Here is a 17,424-nt window from a genome sequence, read left to right on the forward strand (position 1 = left end):
GCAGTGTAAAAGGTTAGCAATGATGTAGATTGGAAGATTCCTTGGTTGTAGCTGCCAAACCAGCTTAAGCTTTTCCCCCTTCTGGGATGATGGAACAATACTGCAGAAAGCTTTCAGGTATTTCTGTTACAGTACAGCTCCAGCAGAGGTAGCACACCAGTAACAGGCATTTTAATGTTTATTTTTTGAAAATTGGATTGTTTTTGTAGTCTTAACTGATGCTGTTCTCTTTAAGCAGTGGATGACAACAGTGAAAGCACAAAACACACTACTGAGAATGTCATCTCTTCAGAGATGAACTACAGAGCTGGCTCCTCCTTTGAGCTGTCTCCATCTGACAGCTCTGATGGCACATACATGTGGGATGAAGAAGGGCTGGAGCCTATAGGAAGTGTCCATCCATGTGGAAGTTACGACTCTTCAGAAATGAACAGCATAGTATGTATCTGTGTTCATAACTGGCATTGCTACAGTGTGTTGAGTTTATTGCTTATTAAGTATATTTTTTAAAATATTAATTCTTTTTTAAAAACTATAATTGTTTCCTCTTTGTGCTGTGGTTGATTGCTTTGTGAAACTTCTTGTTTAGGAACTCCTGTTTCTGGACCAGGTGACCTTGATCAGGCTGTTTGCACACATGTTTTTTTCTTTCCTGATTCTAAAGTCAGGACAAAACAGGTCCTTCCTTATGCAGTCTCATAGCAGAGCTCACAAAGAGTAAAGGAATTTGATTTCTGCAAAGTACAGTTCAACACCTCCTAGCAATCTCTAAACATAGGAGTGAAAAAGCCAGAAAATAGCTGTTGCCTCTGTGGCTTCTTGCATCTGTTATTCTGTACTGTGTGCTCACAGGGCCCTTGTGAACTGAAGCAGACATTTGATTTCTCTCTTCAGTCAGTCATAGCATCTTTGAGGTGGAGACCTGGCTGTAGCTCACTGTAGCAGGGCTCTTTGTGCCTCTCCAGTGGGACACACAAATGCAGCACAACGTTTTTCTCACTGCTGAACTCAAACTGATGTGCAAGAAACATCATTAAATGTGTGGAGAGTGGATGGAGAGTTGTTGCTGTGCTGTGGTGTGATCCTCCATCTGGGACCAGAGAGCCAACCTTAGAATTTCAGTGGGCCTGAAGAATGTTCTGTCTGCTCTGTTTGTACTCCTTTATCTGCACAGAGTTTGAATCAAGCAACTTGGGTTTTATTAACATTAAGCTAACAATTAGAAGGTTTGACAAAACCAGTTTGGTTTAACTGATGTGTCACTCTTCGTGAGTTTCAGGTGTGTTGGGTGCTGTGTCACCACTGCAATTTAGTAATGTAAATACCACTTTCAGACTTGGGCACAGATAGGTAATTGCATTCTTTGTGTGTAACCAAATATCAATTCCTGATATATTTTCAGCTGCTTGTGGTATTGTTTGTTCTCTGTCTTAAGTTATGATGTTGGGATCTAGTGCTTGAAAGAATTTAGCAGTGGTTATTAACTTTTTGTGGCAGATGTGGCCAGCTTGGAAAAGCTGTTAGGTATTTTTGTAGTGTGAGTTTTGTAGCTTTATTGGTGTTTACAGAAAAAACTTTCATGGAGGCCACTGCAAAAACAAATACCCTTGTTGCAGACACATGCATGACATGCCAAGAATAAAGGGAAGTTTTTAAACTTTGTCCTTGGTAAGTTTTAAACATAGACATTTTGATGCACACTCTGAAAAGTAACAAACAAATGGAAGACACTTCTTTTACTGTGCTTTCAGAGTATGTATCTAGGTTTTGGTCTGTGTAGCCCCTGTGAATTAATTTGTGCATGGATATGAGTTCCTATTGAATCAATTGCTGATTGACAGAAACTGTTGTAAGCAGATGAAAGGCACATTAGAAGCCTTTGATATTCTTATTCACTATTTTGCATTATTTCTTTGTTTTTTGAAGGTAAACAAATTTTAGAAAGGGCTTAAGAATGGAAGAATGTACTTACTAGTTTTGGAGGAAGTGGAGAAAGGAGATTTTAAGACTTGATGTTGAATCTAGAAGATCACATATTGTTGCGACCCATTTTGATTTTTTTATCCTGTTCCTGCTTTTCCTGAATTCAGTGCTTACTGCTGCACTGTGACATTTATCTGAATGAGAGAAACATCAATAGCACCTTTTATTTTTGCAAGACAGAAATACATTTTCAGTAGCTTGGATTTTGAGGGGGGAAAATGGAGCTCTGAAATGTTGAATTGCCTCTTAGTAGTGGGATTTTTAATTTTTTTTTCCCTGTGCTTGTAGGTTTTGGTAGAAATTATGATATATTTGATTTCTTTAGCCTGAAGATTGACAGTGATCTTTTCTAATCTGAAGATGCAAAAGAATTTCTGATGCAGCTTTTCATTCTTTCTGAAAAACAGTACTCTTGAGTAGGTTTTGTAAGCTTTTGTTCCATGTTTTTCCTTTTCTCTGCAAGCAGAGAGTAGAAAGACAAAAAAGTGAAAGCATTGAGAATAATTATTGTGATTAGTCAACACGTCAGATGTTTTGATTGCTGGCAGATACGTGATCAAATTATGCAGTTTCTATCCTCTAGTGTGGTGAGTTAAAAGCAGTTCATATCTGTGTGTCAAAATCCAATTGATGAGAGTCAGATTTAAGAATTTGGAGTGCTTGGGCTAATGCCAGCCTGCCTGCCCTTGGATTCAGTATTTCCAGGGCAGTCACCAAAGCAGCAGTTCTGGAGTTCCTGTGGCACCAGGCTGGGTGAGTAGAAGCAATGTGGCTGAGTGGCAGTTCAGGGAACTGTGTGCTGAGTAATTGGTCATGTTTATTGCACAGTTTGCCTTTTTCTTCCTCATTTTCATCCCACTGCTGTTTTGGTAGTCTTTTAAGCTGTATCTTTCTTAGTATCAACAAATACTAGATGCCAAATGTTTTTCCTAAGCTTTTCCATAGATGGCAGTGCAGCCCCCCCTAGGGTGAACTTGGTTTAGGAGTGTTGGGAGCATCTTTGGGAGGGCAGCTTTTGCAGAGGGGATTTTAGCTGTGCTTCTGAAATGAGAACCAGCATAGGAAGGCAACAGCAGGAACTTGCTGGCCTCTGAAGCTCAATGTTCCTTTTGGAGAGCAGAAAAGCCAATATCTTTGCTATTCTCAGTACATCTTGATTTTAAAGATGTGGGAACGAAGAATAAAGGAAAATTTGGCCTCTTTTAATGCAGTCCTCCTGTTCTTTACTAACTGAGTCAGCAGCTGTGGAGAAAATGTGTAATCCAGTGTTGGAAGTTTTAGAGTCATACAAATCTAAATAATATCACAGGCAGGACTTAGAGCTTGGTAGGAATTTGTGGGGTTTTTTGTAAGGATGAAAATATTTTTATTGCCTAATTGCATAACAGAAAGTAACTAATTCCACTATCTCTGTTGTTGTTTTATTTTCACTTTCAAATGGAAATTTTGGTTATTTTGGATAACTTTCTTAGTGCTGAACTGCTTTCAAATTTCTAAGCACTGATTTTGTTGGTGCCCTTTATAGTTTTTTTCAATAGCTTGTCTTTGCTGCTGAGCACCAAGTTCAGTTCTGTGTGAGCAGACTGGTGCTTAGCAGAGCAGCTGATGGCTCTGTAACTTAGCAGGAAGGGCAGTATTTACCCATAGGTGCTCTCACTTGATTCTAGCTGTGCTGTTTGCTCCTGTCCTGGATTTTAGTCACTGACAGCAGTGCCTCATTCCTTTAGTGCTTCATGGCAGAAAGCTGCTCAGCTGTGCCAGGTACAACTCCTGGTTGCAGTTTGGTTTTGTTAGATTTTTGTTTTCAGTAATTTTTGTCTGAAAATACTGTTCACCATACCTGTGAACAGTGTGTCTCAAACAGGCATCCTGACTGGAGTCTCATGGCTCTCTTGCTGTAGCAAGGTTTGAGGTGTTTTCTCATCTCCAGCACATTAAGAAGACAGATGAGAAAGAGAAGCTTTAATGTGTGTTTGTTCAGAGTGAAGCTTTGAATGTTTTTGGCAAGTGCAAGTCCTTATTTACATTGAGAAGGATAGGTAGTACAGCTGTTCTTGTTCTGAGGTATCTGCTTGTTTTAAAGATGCTACAATATTTTAGTGCTCAAAGTCTGCAAGAAGTAAAGCTTTAAACTGAAAACATTCCTGTAACTTTGGCTTCTTTCTGTAATACTCTCAAGAGAGGTTTTTGCAATGTGATTTGGGATTTTTTTTCATTTCTTTTCAAGCAATTGCATTTGGCCAATAGGTTTGGACAGGAAGCTTTCAGAGTGTTCCCTGTACTGTCAGATTGACTCTTTTTCCTGTAGGCTCCAGTAGCAATGTGGATCTTTGCACTGTGTTCATTTTTCCTGAAGTAAATCCAGCCAGTGTTTTTGGGTATGTGCAGAGTGAACATCAATGTAATTATAAGGCATAGGATTATGGAATAATAATTGAAATCTGGCTTGAGGAGACAGATGGGTTTTAACTGCTTTGCTGAGAATTTAATTGCTCTTGGGATGAAATCTGGATCTCACTGGAATGAAGCAGTTTGACACATGGACAGAATTTTAGCCACAGTATAAAATAGTTACATTTTTCTCTTCTTCCAGGCAATTTTTTGAAGTCTTGTAAGATTTTTGTTGTTGTTCTTTGTTGTATTTTTTCCCCTTTGTGACTGTAACTTGGGCAAGGGCAATTCTGAATTAGTTTTTGAGACTGGGCAAAATGCTTTCTGGTTCCTAAAGCATTGGTACTCAGTGGAATATGCTCTACTTCTTAGAGAAAATGAACTTGCTAAAATAGAATTGTTTAGTTCAGTTATTAATTTATTTCAGTAGTTATTTACAAGTAATTTAGTGCTAATTACCTTAATTTTTTAAATAATTCACTTCTCAAAATGACTCTGTAGTAAGGTTTAAATTGCCAGTCTGATTTGTCAAATGAGTAATTTATTAACATAAATTCAGACTTGTAATGTGTGTAGTTCTAATACATGTATTTCTTTTATTATTTTATTTATTTCCATTTATTATACTTTCTTGATATTGCCTTCTACCATCTTCCTTTCTTTAGCTGAACTTCTTTTCAGGAGGTAATGCCAAAACACTAATTCTTGTTCTATGAGAAGTTGGGCTTTTTAAACTTTGTAATGTTTGGTTACAGCTGTAATGAAAATGAAACTGCAGGTAAGCTTAAGACAATGTAAAAAATACATAAACTTTTCTCAACACAAACTTTTCTTTTTTTGCTAGAACTTTCTAAAAGAGTAGTCATGAAATGAGTCCTTCAGGTACAAGCTAGGTACAAGAAGCACACATTAAAAGCCTTTCATCTAATGAGCCAGATGAAATTCAGCTCTTTTTTCTCTTTACATCTTTCAAAGAACAATGAAGATCTTACTCAGAGCAGAGAAGAGCATTAAAATGTTTCTTGACAGGCTGTACTCAAATGAGCAGTGTTGACTTAATGCATTTCCTCCTCTCTTAGAATACAAAAGGTGAGGTTAATAAAGAGAATTAATTGCATTTTGTGCTCCCATGATGCTTCCTGAAAGTAATTTGTGTACTTCAGTTGAGCACTTCTTTAAGAAGTGTCTGAGTTTGTTCTGTACCTGAAAGCAAAGGATGATTTCACCTCAGTCAGTGCATTTTGACTAAAATTCATTATGGCATTAATAAGTACACACTTCCAATTTTGTGTGTGATTAGAGATTTTAAATTTTTTTTTTGCTAGTGAATGTGATACAGTGAGAACTGATGACACTATTAGATGCCCAATACTCTAGTGAGGTTGTGAGGTTGGAAAGAGAGAGAAGGCATTATTCTTGTGGTATAATTATTTAATGAAGTGTAATTGTTCTAGTCTTAGGAAATCTTTTTATATATGTTGGGGCGATTTGGATTTTGAAGTAGCTGACAGATTGAATTTGTTGGTCCTTCACACTTCTTTACCTGAAAGCCTGACTTCTGGGTTAGGCCAATATATTTATTGGCAAGAGATATCACAGTAGCATATGAGGTTTTAGCTTTTACTGACGCATTCTAGAAAATGGCAAACAATGTGTGAATTTATTAATTGGTACACAGAAAGATATATTGGAAATACATTGTCTGGGAAGCTGCCATTTCTGTGGTCAAACTTCCTGCTCAGGTGTGTGTGTGTATATATATATATATATATATTTGTATAGTGATTCTGGAATTGGAATCTAATACACATGTCAGCCTTGGAAGCTGTTTTTCATTGGTAGCTGCTTATTGGAAGTTGCTGTAGTTGGTAACCTCTGTTTAAGCTGTACATGCTTCTAAATTCATGTCTTTGTCCCAATATCTTCATGTCATGTTCCAGAATCTGATAAAAATTATTCAGATTCACTTAAATTGTACTTTTATAACTTCATAGTTTTCATTTTTCCAATAATACAAGTACAGAAATCTGTGGCAATTGTTTTTTATGTTCCTAATTTCTAAGAAGCCTATTTTTATGCCTAAAAATGTATGTTTGGAAAACCACTAGACTGCTTGGTTCTGATTTCAAAACCTCAAAAGTCAGTGTCATCTTTTTGCCTTTAATCTTCATTATGAACAGATAATATTTGTGAATATACTGAAGTAATGGGAGAACACCCTTGAGTAATATTTCCACCATTAAGTTTTTAGCAGAAAACTGCAACTGCTATGAAAAGTTCAGTCTGTGTTGTTGCTTGTCAATACAGAACTAAGGGCACAAACTCATTTCAGTGTGTTCTGTCAGCTCCTCAGCCATTCCTGTGGTGGAGTTTGCTGGCAGGCAGTTTTCTGCTCATGGCAGAGAAAGGAAATGTCATGACATTAGGGAATGATTTTAGAGCCACCATTGACTGTCCTACCTCTGCTCCAGTCTTCAGCTTCGGAGTTTAACTGTAGCAGCAAGGAGAGGTGGTGAGAAACAGAATTACTTCATGAGATGGCACTTCTGTCTGTCCTGTGTTATATAGTGTCCCTAGTGTCAAACATTATTAGGAGATAATATGACTTTATTACAGTGCACAAACCTCTTGTGATCCTGGTCTGAGAGACATGACATTTGGTGAACATCCTTTTATGGCAAATTACCTTTTTTCCTTTGGGAAAGCTTATATGTCCTTGAGAGCTGCTTCCTTCAGAACTGACACAGTAAATCTTCTCAGGCTGTTTTGGCTGGAAAAACCAAGGAAGGCAACTTCACTTTTACTGATGTGTTCTGCTCATGGCATCCATTAATTACACCTTTGGGTTTGTGTTTTGGGCAGAGTGTGGCAGCTGCTGTGATGCTGTGTGAAATATGAGAGCAAACACTGGTAGAAGTTAGCACTAGGTTCATTTTCTAGGCTTGTAAGGGATGTTTTCTGTGTGAGCTGGTAACTGCATGTCTGTGTGTGAGCTGGTTCTGAGCTTTTGTGCCCTTGGCTGACACTGTGGAAATGTATCAGGATGATGTGGCATAAACACACCTCTGCAGTAGTGCAGTAAGTGAGGGAACACTTCCCCTGTTGTGAGCAGCTCATGGAGAGACTGGTCAAAATAGAATCACCCAAAGTAGCTTGCAGATATTTGAGGATTGTTTTGGTTTTAATTAGAAGCAAGTATATTAAGCTGGGTGTGTAAGAATAGAACACATTAATGCTGTGTAACGTGTCATAGTCAGGTTACTCCCAAAGTCTCTTAGGGTAGAATTAAAACTCTTGCTCAGGGGGAACAACTGAGCTCCTGGTACAGCCATGCCCATGCTGTTCCTCTGAGGTTGTTTGGTTCCTTTCTCAGCTGGGAATTATTTGAAGCATCTATATTTTCCTTAAACAAACATTGTACATTTAATCCAAGCGCAAGCCAGTGGAGTGAGAATAATTCACAATCATTTCTGCCAGTTAAGAGCAGCTGTAGCAATTACACATTGCTTAATAGGGTAAAATGCTCCATTGTTGGCTAGATAAACTGTAAAAGCAATGCTGAACCTCTTGGTAGCCTTTTTGTGCAAACAGACTGGAAGCAGTGAGTAGGAAGAGCTGCTTCTCCTCCTCCCCTGCTCTTCCTCTGTCACTATTTATGCTCACTGCTGACTGCTTTCTGTGATTGTGTTTAAAAGTAAACAGGAAACTCTATTTAAAAGCACCAGCCTATTAAAAAAAAAACCAAAACAACAAACCTAAAAATAGAAAATCTTTTTAAAATTTGCTGGAATTATATAGGATGGTTACAATGCTTCCCCCTTTCAGCTTTCCTCATTGCTGGAGGCTAGATGGCAGTCAAGGAATGCTGCATGTGGCAGTGGGTGTTGCTTGGGCTGGGTGCTTGAAAGTGCTGTTGCTTATGAAATGGTCAAGTCTCAACAGAATGACTAATATTTCTGGTTTTCCTATTTCTCTTCTTTCATTGTCTTACTGAATTTCAGATTTTTTACACAGTCTGGCATCTGATTTTATATATTAAAAAAAAAAAATTAAAACCCCTAGCAAGTACAGATGCTTTAGATACAGCATGTAATAACTTAAACTAATAATAAATCCCTCTATACCTTCAGTAAACCTAGGTAGAACATACAAATAAAATGTATGTTCTACCTCTATAAAAATGTTTTCAAGAACAGTAAATCTCTAAGACCATTCTACTTAACAGTTAAACCAAAAATGTTTCGGATTTTCCAAGCCAAGTTGTTGTCGCATGTGTTGCCACAGCAACCTTCAGTTACAGAGCATGGACAAAATTACAAAGTACTTGTTTGGCTGCTTGGCCTAATTATCTTCCGTGTGACTTGTGCAGTGTGCTCTTATTCTGTCTTTGGTAACCTGCAGAGTACTATCCCATCTCTTCCTTGGGTGGTTTTCTCTGTTTTGAGGAATTCATTTACAGTGGGTTTCTCTCTTCAGCCCTATAGTACACTATGTGCTTTTCCTCTGTCTGTGTTTTCTGCCTTCACTTAAGAGATCTGTTCAGTTCCTATGTAACATTGCCTTTTTGGAGACTTCCTATTTCTTTTTTTATCTCTATCTCAGATATTGTCAGATGCTGAAAATAGCATTGAAAAAGACCCTGGAGGTTTCCCTCCTTTCTTCTGTCAGCCGTGCCTTGTGTTTGACTTTGGCAGTTATTCTTTAGCTGCCCTTCAGATGACTGATTTACTCAGTCTGTTTTCTGTTTGTTTTTAAAAGCCACTTCCTTTTTTTCATTCCTCAAGCACCTGAAATGATGGTTTCTTAGTTTCAGTGCTGCTCTCAAATGCTTCACTTGAGTTTTTTGTCCTGATTCTCCTGTAGTTCTTTCCCTTTACTCACACCTATCTTCTACTGTGGTCTTTTTCCAGCATCATCAAAAGCAAGACCTAAGTCACTAAATCAGTAATAAAAACAATTAGTTATTTTTCTTTAGCTGTCTGCTTCCTAAAGGTGGAACAAACAAGGGAGGTCTGAGATTGTGAGTTATGGAAACAGGTAAAATGTTGTTCCTAATGCTCACACCAGTTCATGACTCCCTCAAAGCAATTGCTTTTCCTGCAGAATATCCTAATCTGGCACAGGTACTTGGAGCTGAGGCTCTTCTGAATTCTGGCAATGCTCTCTGGAATTAGTTGAGGACTTTGCATTTCTACACTAACCTCAATGCCTGACTTCATTTTTTTTTAATTCCACGGTAATATACATTGTGTTATAAACTTTCACTGGTCATCATTTTTATGTTTAATAGGGAGAAAATGCAGATATCTGTCTGTCTTCTATTTTGGGCACTTTATGGTTTACTTTGGTTGCATTATAACCTTTCAATACTTAGTGCAAGAATTGGGAAAGCTGAGAATCAGACCTCTTGCCTAGGTTCAGCTGTTAAACTAAATTGAATTCATATTGGTTGGTGGACTGAAAAATAGCACTCTTCAGTTTAAGAAAAAGCTTATGATGCATGTTGCATGAGGAATTTTTGGAAACTGAACTTTTTGAAAATATTTTGCACTCCAGTTCATTATAGTGAACATTACTTTATCATGAAATCTGCAGTTTTGCTTCAGCAAAAGCAGCTCTTCTGCACAGAGTTCCCCAATCTACAAAGCAGTGGTTGATGTTGTATCCCTCTCTAGAAAGGGTTGCTGGGCTCCATGCCTTCAAAAAACTGGGTTAAATCCCAAGCTGCTGTGGGTGAGCTGTTGTGTGTGCCTGCTGAACCTGTGGTAAAACACAGCCTCTGAGGACAATCACTCCAGAAAGGATTTGCAGAGCATTGAAGTGAACTTGCTGAAAGTGGTATGTCACATGTGGTGTCCCTTGCCCTTTGGCCTTTTCCCTTCTCCTTGTGCAGTATGAGGGCTCCCTGCACTGGGGTGCTGGAGCTCCTCAGTTCTTACAGCAGGACTCACAGCTCATCTGTCTCACCTCCTGCTTTCCCTGTTCTGTTGCAGGAAGCCAGCACAGCACTGCTGCCTGTGTCCAGTGGAGAGAGAGCTTGGGGACAGCACTGTAGCTGGACCTGGGATTTCACAGTCCCAAACTCAGTCTCTTCCTAGGTTGTTGTACCCGCTTGAAAATCTAGTGCTGAATCAGCCTTGTGAAAATCATACCCCCTTTAATACACATTTCTCTTGTCACCTATATAAATACAATGAGATTCTTCTTTTTCTGTGACTTGTAATAATTGCTGAAACATGGAATATTCTCTAGGGTTGAAGCTGATGCACTTGGAAGGAATTTTTTTATTTCCTGTTCTGTTTGAGCTCATTGCCCTGAATCTCTTCATGATGCTAATTGCTGTTAAGCACACATTATTAACTATGTTATTCCCATGTAATTACCTGCAGTTCCTTATGCAGTAGAAAGAACAGCAGTGGAAGTATCTAAATTTTCTTTTTTTACATACACTAATTTGCTGACAAAATTTGTACTTTATCTTATGGCTATTTCAGGATGACATTGCTGACACCTCTTTGTATATTGTGTTTCCCAAGTAGCTCACAGGGGGAAATGCTCTAAGTGCATTCACACATGGCCCAGTGATTACAAAGTCTTGGTATTTGCAGTTGTGGGGGTTTTTTTGTAGCATGGAGTTTCCTTTCCTCAGTGTGGTGAAGAATGTGTAATTAGGGAAGCATAATGAAGTGTGCTGTTGACAGGAAAGTATGTCTGGAATCTCAAATACTGACCTTCTATGACACCATTACACTTCCAAAGTTCTCATTCAGAGATATTAAGGTGGCTTATCTAGGTTTATTAGTAAAAATTTTGACATATTGTGCTTTTGTATAGTGCATTTTTAAATGCATTTGCACAGTGATGGCAAAGCTTTTCCACTTTTTGTGTTTGTGGCCACTGTTTCTATTTTATTTGTCATGCTTATTAAAGTTCTTGTTCTTGCAGTAGAAAAAAATAATGCTTGTTCACACTAATTTGGAAGATGAAAGCACAGCATAGAAATAATTTATCAACTACCAAACTGAAGCTGCCTCTCAAGCATGCCTGTATTTTGCAGAATTGTTTGAAAAAATATGCATTAGTTTAAAAACTCCTAGTTCCTGAATAAATGGAAGCAAAAGCAGCAAAAATTTACAGGCATTTTGTTGTCCCAAATATTAAATCCATGTTTCATTTAAATGGCTTTCATTTTTTGTGAAGCTTTTTCATAGCTGGATTTATTATTATTTCCAGTGCCTTGCTGTGTGGGTTCTCCTGATTTTTCTTGTAAATGCACAGAATGCTATTTGTGGACAAAGCAATTCAGATAGGACTTTGAAATATGACAAAAGCAGGTGTTTTTGTCTCAAGTATTCCATCTTTCTTTTGTATTGCTCATGTTTTACAAAGTACACAGTAACTATTTTCACATCACACTTTCCCTCCTAAGTCAATAAATAACTTGCCCTGCAGAAATGCAAAATGTTTAATGTCCTGTGACACAACCCAAGTCCCCCCAAAAATCTTAAAATATCTTGTCACCATCTATAATAAAATACAGTAGTGCTTTGTCAGTGCTGTAGGAAGGCTGCTGAAGAACAGCTGGAGCAACATTTCAGACAAATGCCTGTTAATGTTCTTCCTTTTCACCTGTGCGTCTGTGACAAGGCAAATCTAACAAATGACAGCCAGCAAAGGGGGGGCTTTGCAAGGGAATATTGTTGGGCAGTGTCTTCACAGCTTGTATGCCAGTATTCATGTAAGTATTTAGTGATCAATTTACTATGAGAAATGGTTGTAAAACACTTATTTGATTTAATATTTGATAAATGATACTATATTGGTGTCACATATCACTTCTAGGAGTAGCCAATAAACCTTAGAAAAATCTGTTTCTGGTGTTAGGAAAGAGGCCAGTGTGTGGTGCCTGAGTCTGGTGTCAGGCCTTAAAGGCATGGCTTTCCCTGGGAACTCAGGAGCTGGAGCTGGATGTCCCTAGGAGTTTGCTCAAGCCTGCTGTGTGTGACAGTCACTTGGTGTTAGTGGGTTTAGTTTCCTTGGAGTGATGGAGTGAAAGGGTGTCTGGGCTCTCTGCCCAGGCTGCTGTAGTTTCCAGCAGCACTGGCAGTGTCAGACTGAGCCATGAGCTGGGTGTTCCACAGCCTTGGCCTCTTCAGTTCCTCCTCCTCTTGGTATTCTTAAAGCAAGAGGGGTCAGTCTCTGTCTTTTTAACACTGACTGGGCTTGCCCTCATTGCAGTCCTTTCATATACCTGGCTACATTTAATATGTGTAATTCATTTAGCACTAAATAGCATTTTTCTTGTGCCATTAGCATACTCATGCAGTGGGATGGTTTATTAGTCCCTTCAGGAACATATCTGTAAGTACCATAATCTGAAAGGCAAAAAGAAGCAGAGTTTGGTGCTCATAATAGTACGTTTGAATCTTTGTTGTCCCAAAAAGTCAAGATAACATAGGCTTCCCTCACTTCCTTTCAATGATTTGGTGTTGAGAGCTGAAATAAGAGGAATTAACATCATCTCTCCATTCAAAGCTGTTTTTGAATTCCAAGTAAACAAAGTTGAGTTTCAAAATGCTCCCAATTGCTGAGAAGGCAGGATATTAATGAATAAAAAAGTCTTTGGAGTGTTCCACAGGCATCAGGCAGCAAAATGTTTAAATCCATCTTTGTTTCATCCAGCAGTGTTACTGTGTTATATTAGCAGAGGTGTGATGATTATTGTTTGTATAGATGGTCTGAAATAAGGCTGATCTTCCTGAGGAGAGGAGACTGCTGGTAACATTGGATGTGTGCACAGTAAAAATGTAACAAAGCTTTTTGTGACAGTAGGGTGTCTGAAGTATCATGGAAGCAGCTGTATCTCACTTTGCCTTCCTTGCAGGATATCTTGAATAATCTTGATTCATGTGATCTTGAAGATGATGATCTCATGCTTGACGTGGACCTGCCCGAGGACCCTCCTCGTGACAAAGGTGAGTAAGGCAGCCAAGCACTCTCACTGTGAAACTGGATCATGGCCTTAAGAGACTTTTGACTTGCTTTCTTCTGACTCTTGGATTAATAAGTTAATGCATTCTTCTAAGTGGAGTGTGTTTGTTTTTTTAAAATAACAACTCTTTCTTTTGTGAAATACAGGAAGGGAGATATTTGTTTTCCCAAATACAACTCTTATATTTGAAAAATTCTGAATATAGAAGTGTACTACCTTGAATAAAAATGCAACCTCTTTTCACACTGTTTTTTCCCTTAGGATTATTTCTAGAGAATAAATTTCAAAGTTTTAAGTTGGTCTTTTAGTCTCATTTTTTCAGTATGTTTGGAAATGCTGGGACAGTATTTTCTTTCAGCTGAATGGCCGCATAATTCTTTGAGATATATAATCTTCCTCTACAAAATGACAATATCTCCTAATAGGTATACATATACTTCAGGGTAGCAGAAGATGTAAAATTTAAGATGTGTGTTTTCAAATGGTGTTTTATGCACTCTTACATTCAGTGAGGGTCCTGTCAGACTTTTCACAGAGAAGGTAGAGTTACCTAGATGCCCCTGAAATAGAAAAAATTCAGAATACAATGAACTTGATAAAGGAAATTATGGCTGCACTTTCCCAAATCTCAGACTGGAAAAGTTTGAGGCATTTCCTTTGTTTATTCCCGAGCTACTCATGGGACTGCTGAGTATTGTTGGTATTATGAGCTGTTGTTATGTGAATTATGGGTATTTGTTTCACCTGCACGTTCAGTGCAGGGCAGGCTGTCTTCAAATACAGAAACACTGAATGTGTAGCACTGTCAGGCCCTACCCAGTGCAAACAAGCACTGAAAGGAAGAGGGCTTTACTTACTTTGTGTAACATTCAGCTGCTTGCTGAAGTAAATTCAGGGGTTTTTGAGAGCACCTCTGAGTTATGTGGGTGAACACTCCTGTGTGTATATTAGATATGAAGCCAAATTTGCAGTAAATAAAGCACAATTTTCCATCAGTGATGGTGGTGGCACATTGTGTTTTAATGTTGTGCACGTGTAAAGTGCAGTACATAATCTTTTAAATCTCAGAATGAGTTATTCAAAGTGCTTGTGTGAAATGATTGAGAACATTGCAAGTTTGCAACTTTTCAACCCTGTCAGGTAGGAGTTTTTTACTTTTTTACTCATTTTTCAGAATGGGTAACAATTCAAGCCTAAGGCATATTCTTTCAGTAGGAGTAATTTAATTCTGTTGGGGAAAAACTAAGAAACAGTTTTAAAGGGTAGATCAATTTCTGCTAAGTTTCCTTGTTTATATGAAACATGCACTGCATTTGCATCAGTAATTCCATTACAAATTATTAATTTGAAAACTGCTAGAAGGGCATGTTTTTAAAGGTAAATGTTTACCACAAAAACATTAAAAGCTAATTACTGCTACTTTTGACATTTTTTTAGAGGTTTGGTTTCATTAAAAAATTAGCCTGGCATAAATAGGGTATCTCTGCTTCTTATCTTGAAAATTCTGTATTTTCAGCAAAGAGGATCTGAAAAGAAGAATTCAAAAGCCACCGCTAGGTTTTACCTTATGTAAACATGACCACTTGAAAAAGCAAAACTTCTTCTTGGTTAATCTCCACCTGTCTTTACTCAGTGTCTCAATATTTACTTTTCCAAAGCTGAAAATCATAATTGCTTGTAAACTTACTGAGCGCTTATTTTGTTACTAATTTTCATATGTTATGAGCTGTAGAAAGACACTGCTAAAGGAAAATAAATCTTGTTAGTTAAGGTGAATAAGTTTATTTTATTATGCAATGTTTTGGTTATTTGTTAGGTGATAAAAACTGAATTGGAGGTGTGAGTACTTGTTCTAGTAATGTTTGACAGCGCTTTTTGCCAACACTTTTTCCATAATTATGTGCAGCTTCACTGATGTCAGCCTCTTAAGACTTTCCAGGTCCTCCGAAACTCTCCTGGTTTCACTTTGGAGCCTGGGATGCCGCTTGGCCACTATTTTTAGCAGCAGTGGTAGCTGCAGAAGCATGCAGGGAGTGAGGAGGGCCGTGTAAATCACAGGGTGACGCCGGGCTGGCGCGCAGCCCCACGCAGGCTGGGAAGCCAGCGGGAAGCGGGGCCCGTTCGGAGCCGGGTGCGCAGTGCGGCTCGGGGGGCGAGCGCTGCTCCGCTGCGTGCAGCTGCTGCCCGGAGAGCGCTGGCAATGTGAGGGAAAGCTCCCTGGGTAAGTGAAGGACCAGGTGTGGTGGCAGAATAGCACTTCAGGGCTGTTTTTGCCGGGTCTGACTCCTGGGTAGGAGTTGTTTTGGCTTTCTCTCAGTCGTTTCCGGGCTGTTGCCAAATTTAGCGTTTGTTCCCTTAAGACGTTTGTGGAATTCCTGTGGCTTTGCAGAAGTTGGAGTCTTAAAGAGCTTGTTTGGTTTCCTTGTTTTAAATCATGCTGGTTGTCCAGTTAAATACAGATTTAATGTCTCTGAATCATAAAACCAAGCCATGTGAATAGGAGGAGGTATATCTGTATTTTAAGTAAGGAAGCTGTTTTCTTTTTGCAGTGCAATACTGGCCCTTTTTTACAATGTTGCCTTTCTGTGTTTGAGTATTGTTAGAACTTGTTAAAGGCCTGGAGATACCATCAGTAAGAGAGAGAGAGAGAGGAAATTGTTTCTTTTAAATTTATTTTCTTCTATAATTTCTACCTCCTTCAAATGATTTTCTGTCAAAAGTAGAAATACTATTAAAGCTGGATTCTTCAGTTTCTGCTACAGGTTGCTCTTATACTTGTAACAAGTTTATGTTTTAATAAAAATGTGACATTGTTGCAGAAGTCCACTTGACACTTCTAAAATGTATACTGTTTTGGATCAGTTAAAAAACCAAAACAAACCCCACAGACTTTACACTGCATCTGTTACCAGCACATAGTTAATATTTTATTTGCAAGGTCCTGGGAACAAGTCTTACGATTTTTGTACTATTATGCTCTCTGTAGAGGAATGTGAAAATATGAGCCGCTATGAGAGACAAGACAGAAATGCGAGACAGCATCAAGAGGGATTCTGGAAAAGAGCACCACAACAGCGATGGAATACACAGGAGCACTATCATCTTGGCCATACTGACCATTATATCCATGGTAAAAATGATTTGAACAGGTAAAGCACTTTTCTATATCCTCACAAGCATTTAAAGCACCAGTGGGCAATTCCTTTTTGGCACTAAGGGATCTCAAGTGATATTGAGTACAAGTACAACATTTTCTGAATAGTTGTGTGTCTGAGTGGAAGCACCACTGAGGGTTGTAACAATTTCTTTTCAAAACTTATGCTTCTGTTTTCAGGCCAAGTACTTGTTGCTCATGTTGATGCAATATTATACATGTTGATTAAAATAGCTTATGTATTCCATGGAAAACTATTGCAGTGTCTTAGTACTTGCATTTTTTAAGTTTGGGGAGCTTTTTGCAGTTTAATTTGTTGGTAAAGTAAATGTAACCTTATAGTCTTTAAAGGGTTGAATGATAGTTTATAGAAATTCTGCTGTGATAGTTTATAGAAATTCTGCTGAACTAACTTTTTTTTAGGGCACTGTAGTTTATAGTCTGAGAGGGATCTCTGGGAGTGGAAAGGAAAACTCTGTATTTAAGTGAAGTAACATTGACATTTTCCAATTTATTCATTTATTTTCTGCTGTGTGCCACAGTCTGTAAGTATAGCCCACATTGCATAACATTTTCCTTTTTACCAACCGCTCCAGTTTGTCATGTCTGTTTTGGGTTTTTTAGGGGTTCAAGCTACCTGGAGCCAGGTGTGGGTGGCCTGGAGAGCTGCGCGGCGCCGCGGGCGCTGGCCGAGAACACGGTGATGCTGGACGAGATGACCCTGCGGCACATGGTGCAGGACTGCACCGCCGTCAAAACACAGCTGCTCCGCCTCAAGAGGCTCCTGCACCAGGTGAGCCCTCCACAGGTGCTGGGCAGGATCAGAGTTGGGCATGGAAGTCTCACAGATAAGTGTGCTTAGCAGAAAGAGTTTGGAATGCAGAATCTGAATGAGGAATAGAGA

The 17,424-nt window shown here is 38.7% G+C and overlaps 1 protein-coding gene across 7 annotated transcripts in view; it reads left to right on the forward strand.

The window, feature by feature from the left end:
- Positions 1-17,424, forward strand: part of CCSER2 (coiled-coil serine rich protein 2) — a 61,771-nt gene that overhangs the window by 13,717 nt on the left and 30,630 nt on the right. For 4 of the 7 annotated variants that reach the window (XM_058028692.1, XM_058028696.1, XM_058028697.1 and 1 more), the window contains 4 exons: positions 236-438; positions 13,259-13,349; positions 16,353-16,515; positions 17,145-17,313. In XM_058028692.1, coding sequence (XP_057884675.1) covers positions 236-438; positions 13,259-13,349; positions 16,353-16,515; positions 17,145-17,313 — 626 coding nt within the window. The remainder of the gene's footprint in view (positions 1-235; positions 439-13,258; positions 13,350-16,352; positions 16,516-17,144; positions 17,314-17,424) is intronic. The other 3 variants (XM_058028695.1, XM_058028699.1, XM_058028698.1) reach the window with 1 other exon arrangement.

The sequence above is a fragment of the Melospiza georgiana genome, chromosome 8, assembly GCF_028018845.1.
Source record: "Melospiza georgiana isolate bMelGeo1 chromosome 8, bMelGeo1.pri, whole genome shotgun sequence".
In the NCBI taxonomy this organism is placed as follows: domain Eukaryota; kingdom Metazoa; phylum Chordata; class Aves; order Passeriformes; family Passerellidae; genus Melospiza; species Melospiza georgiana.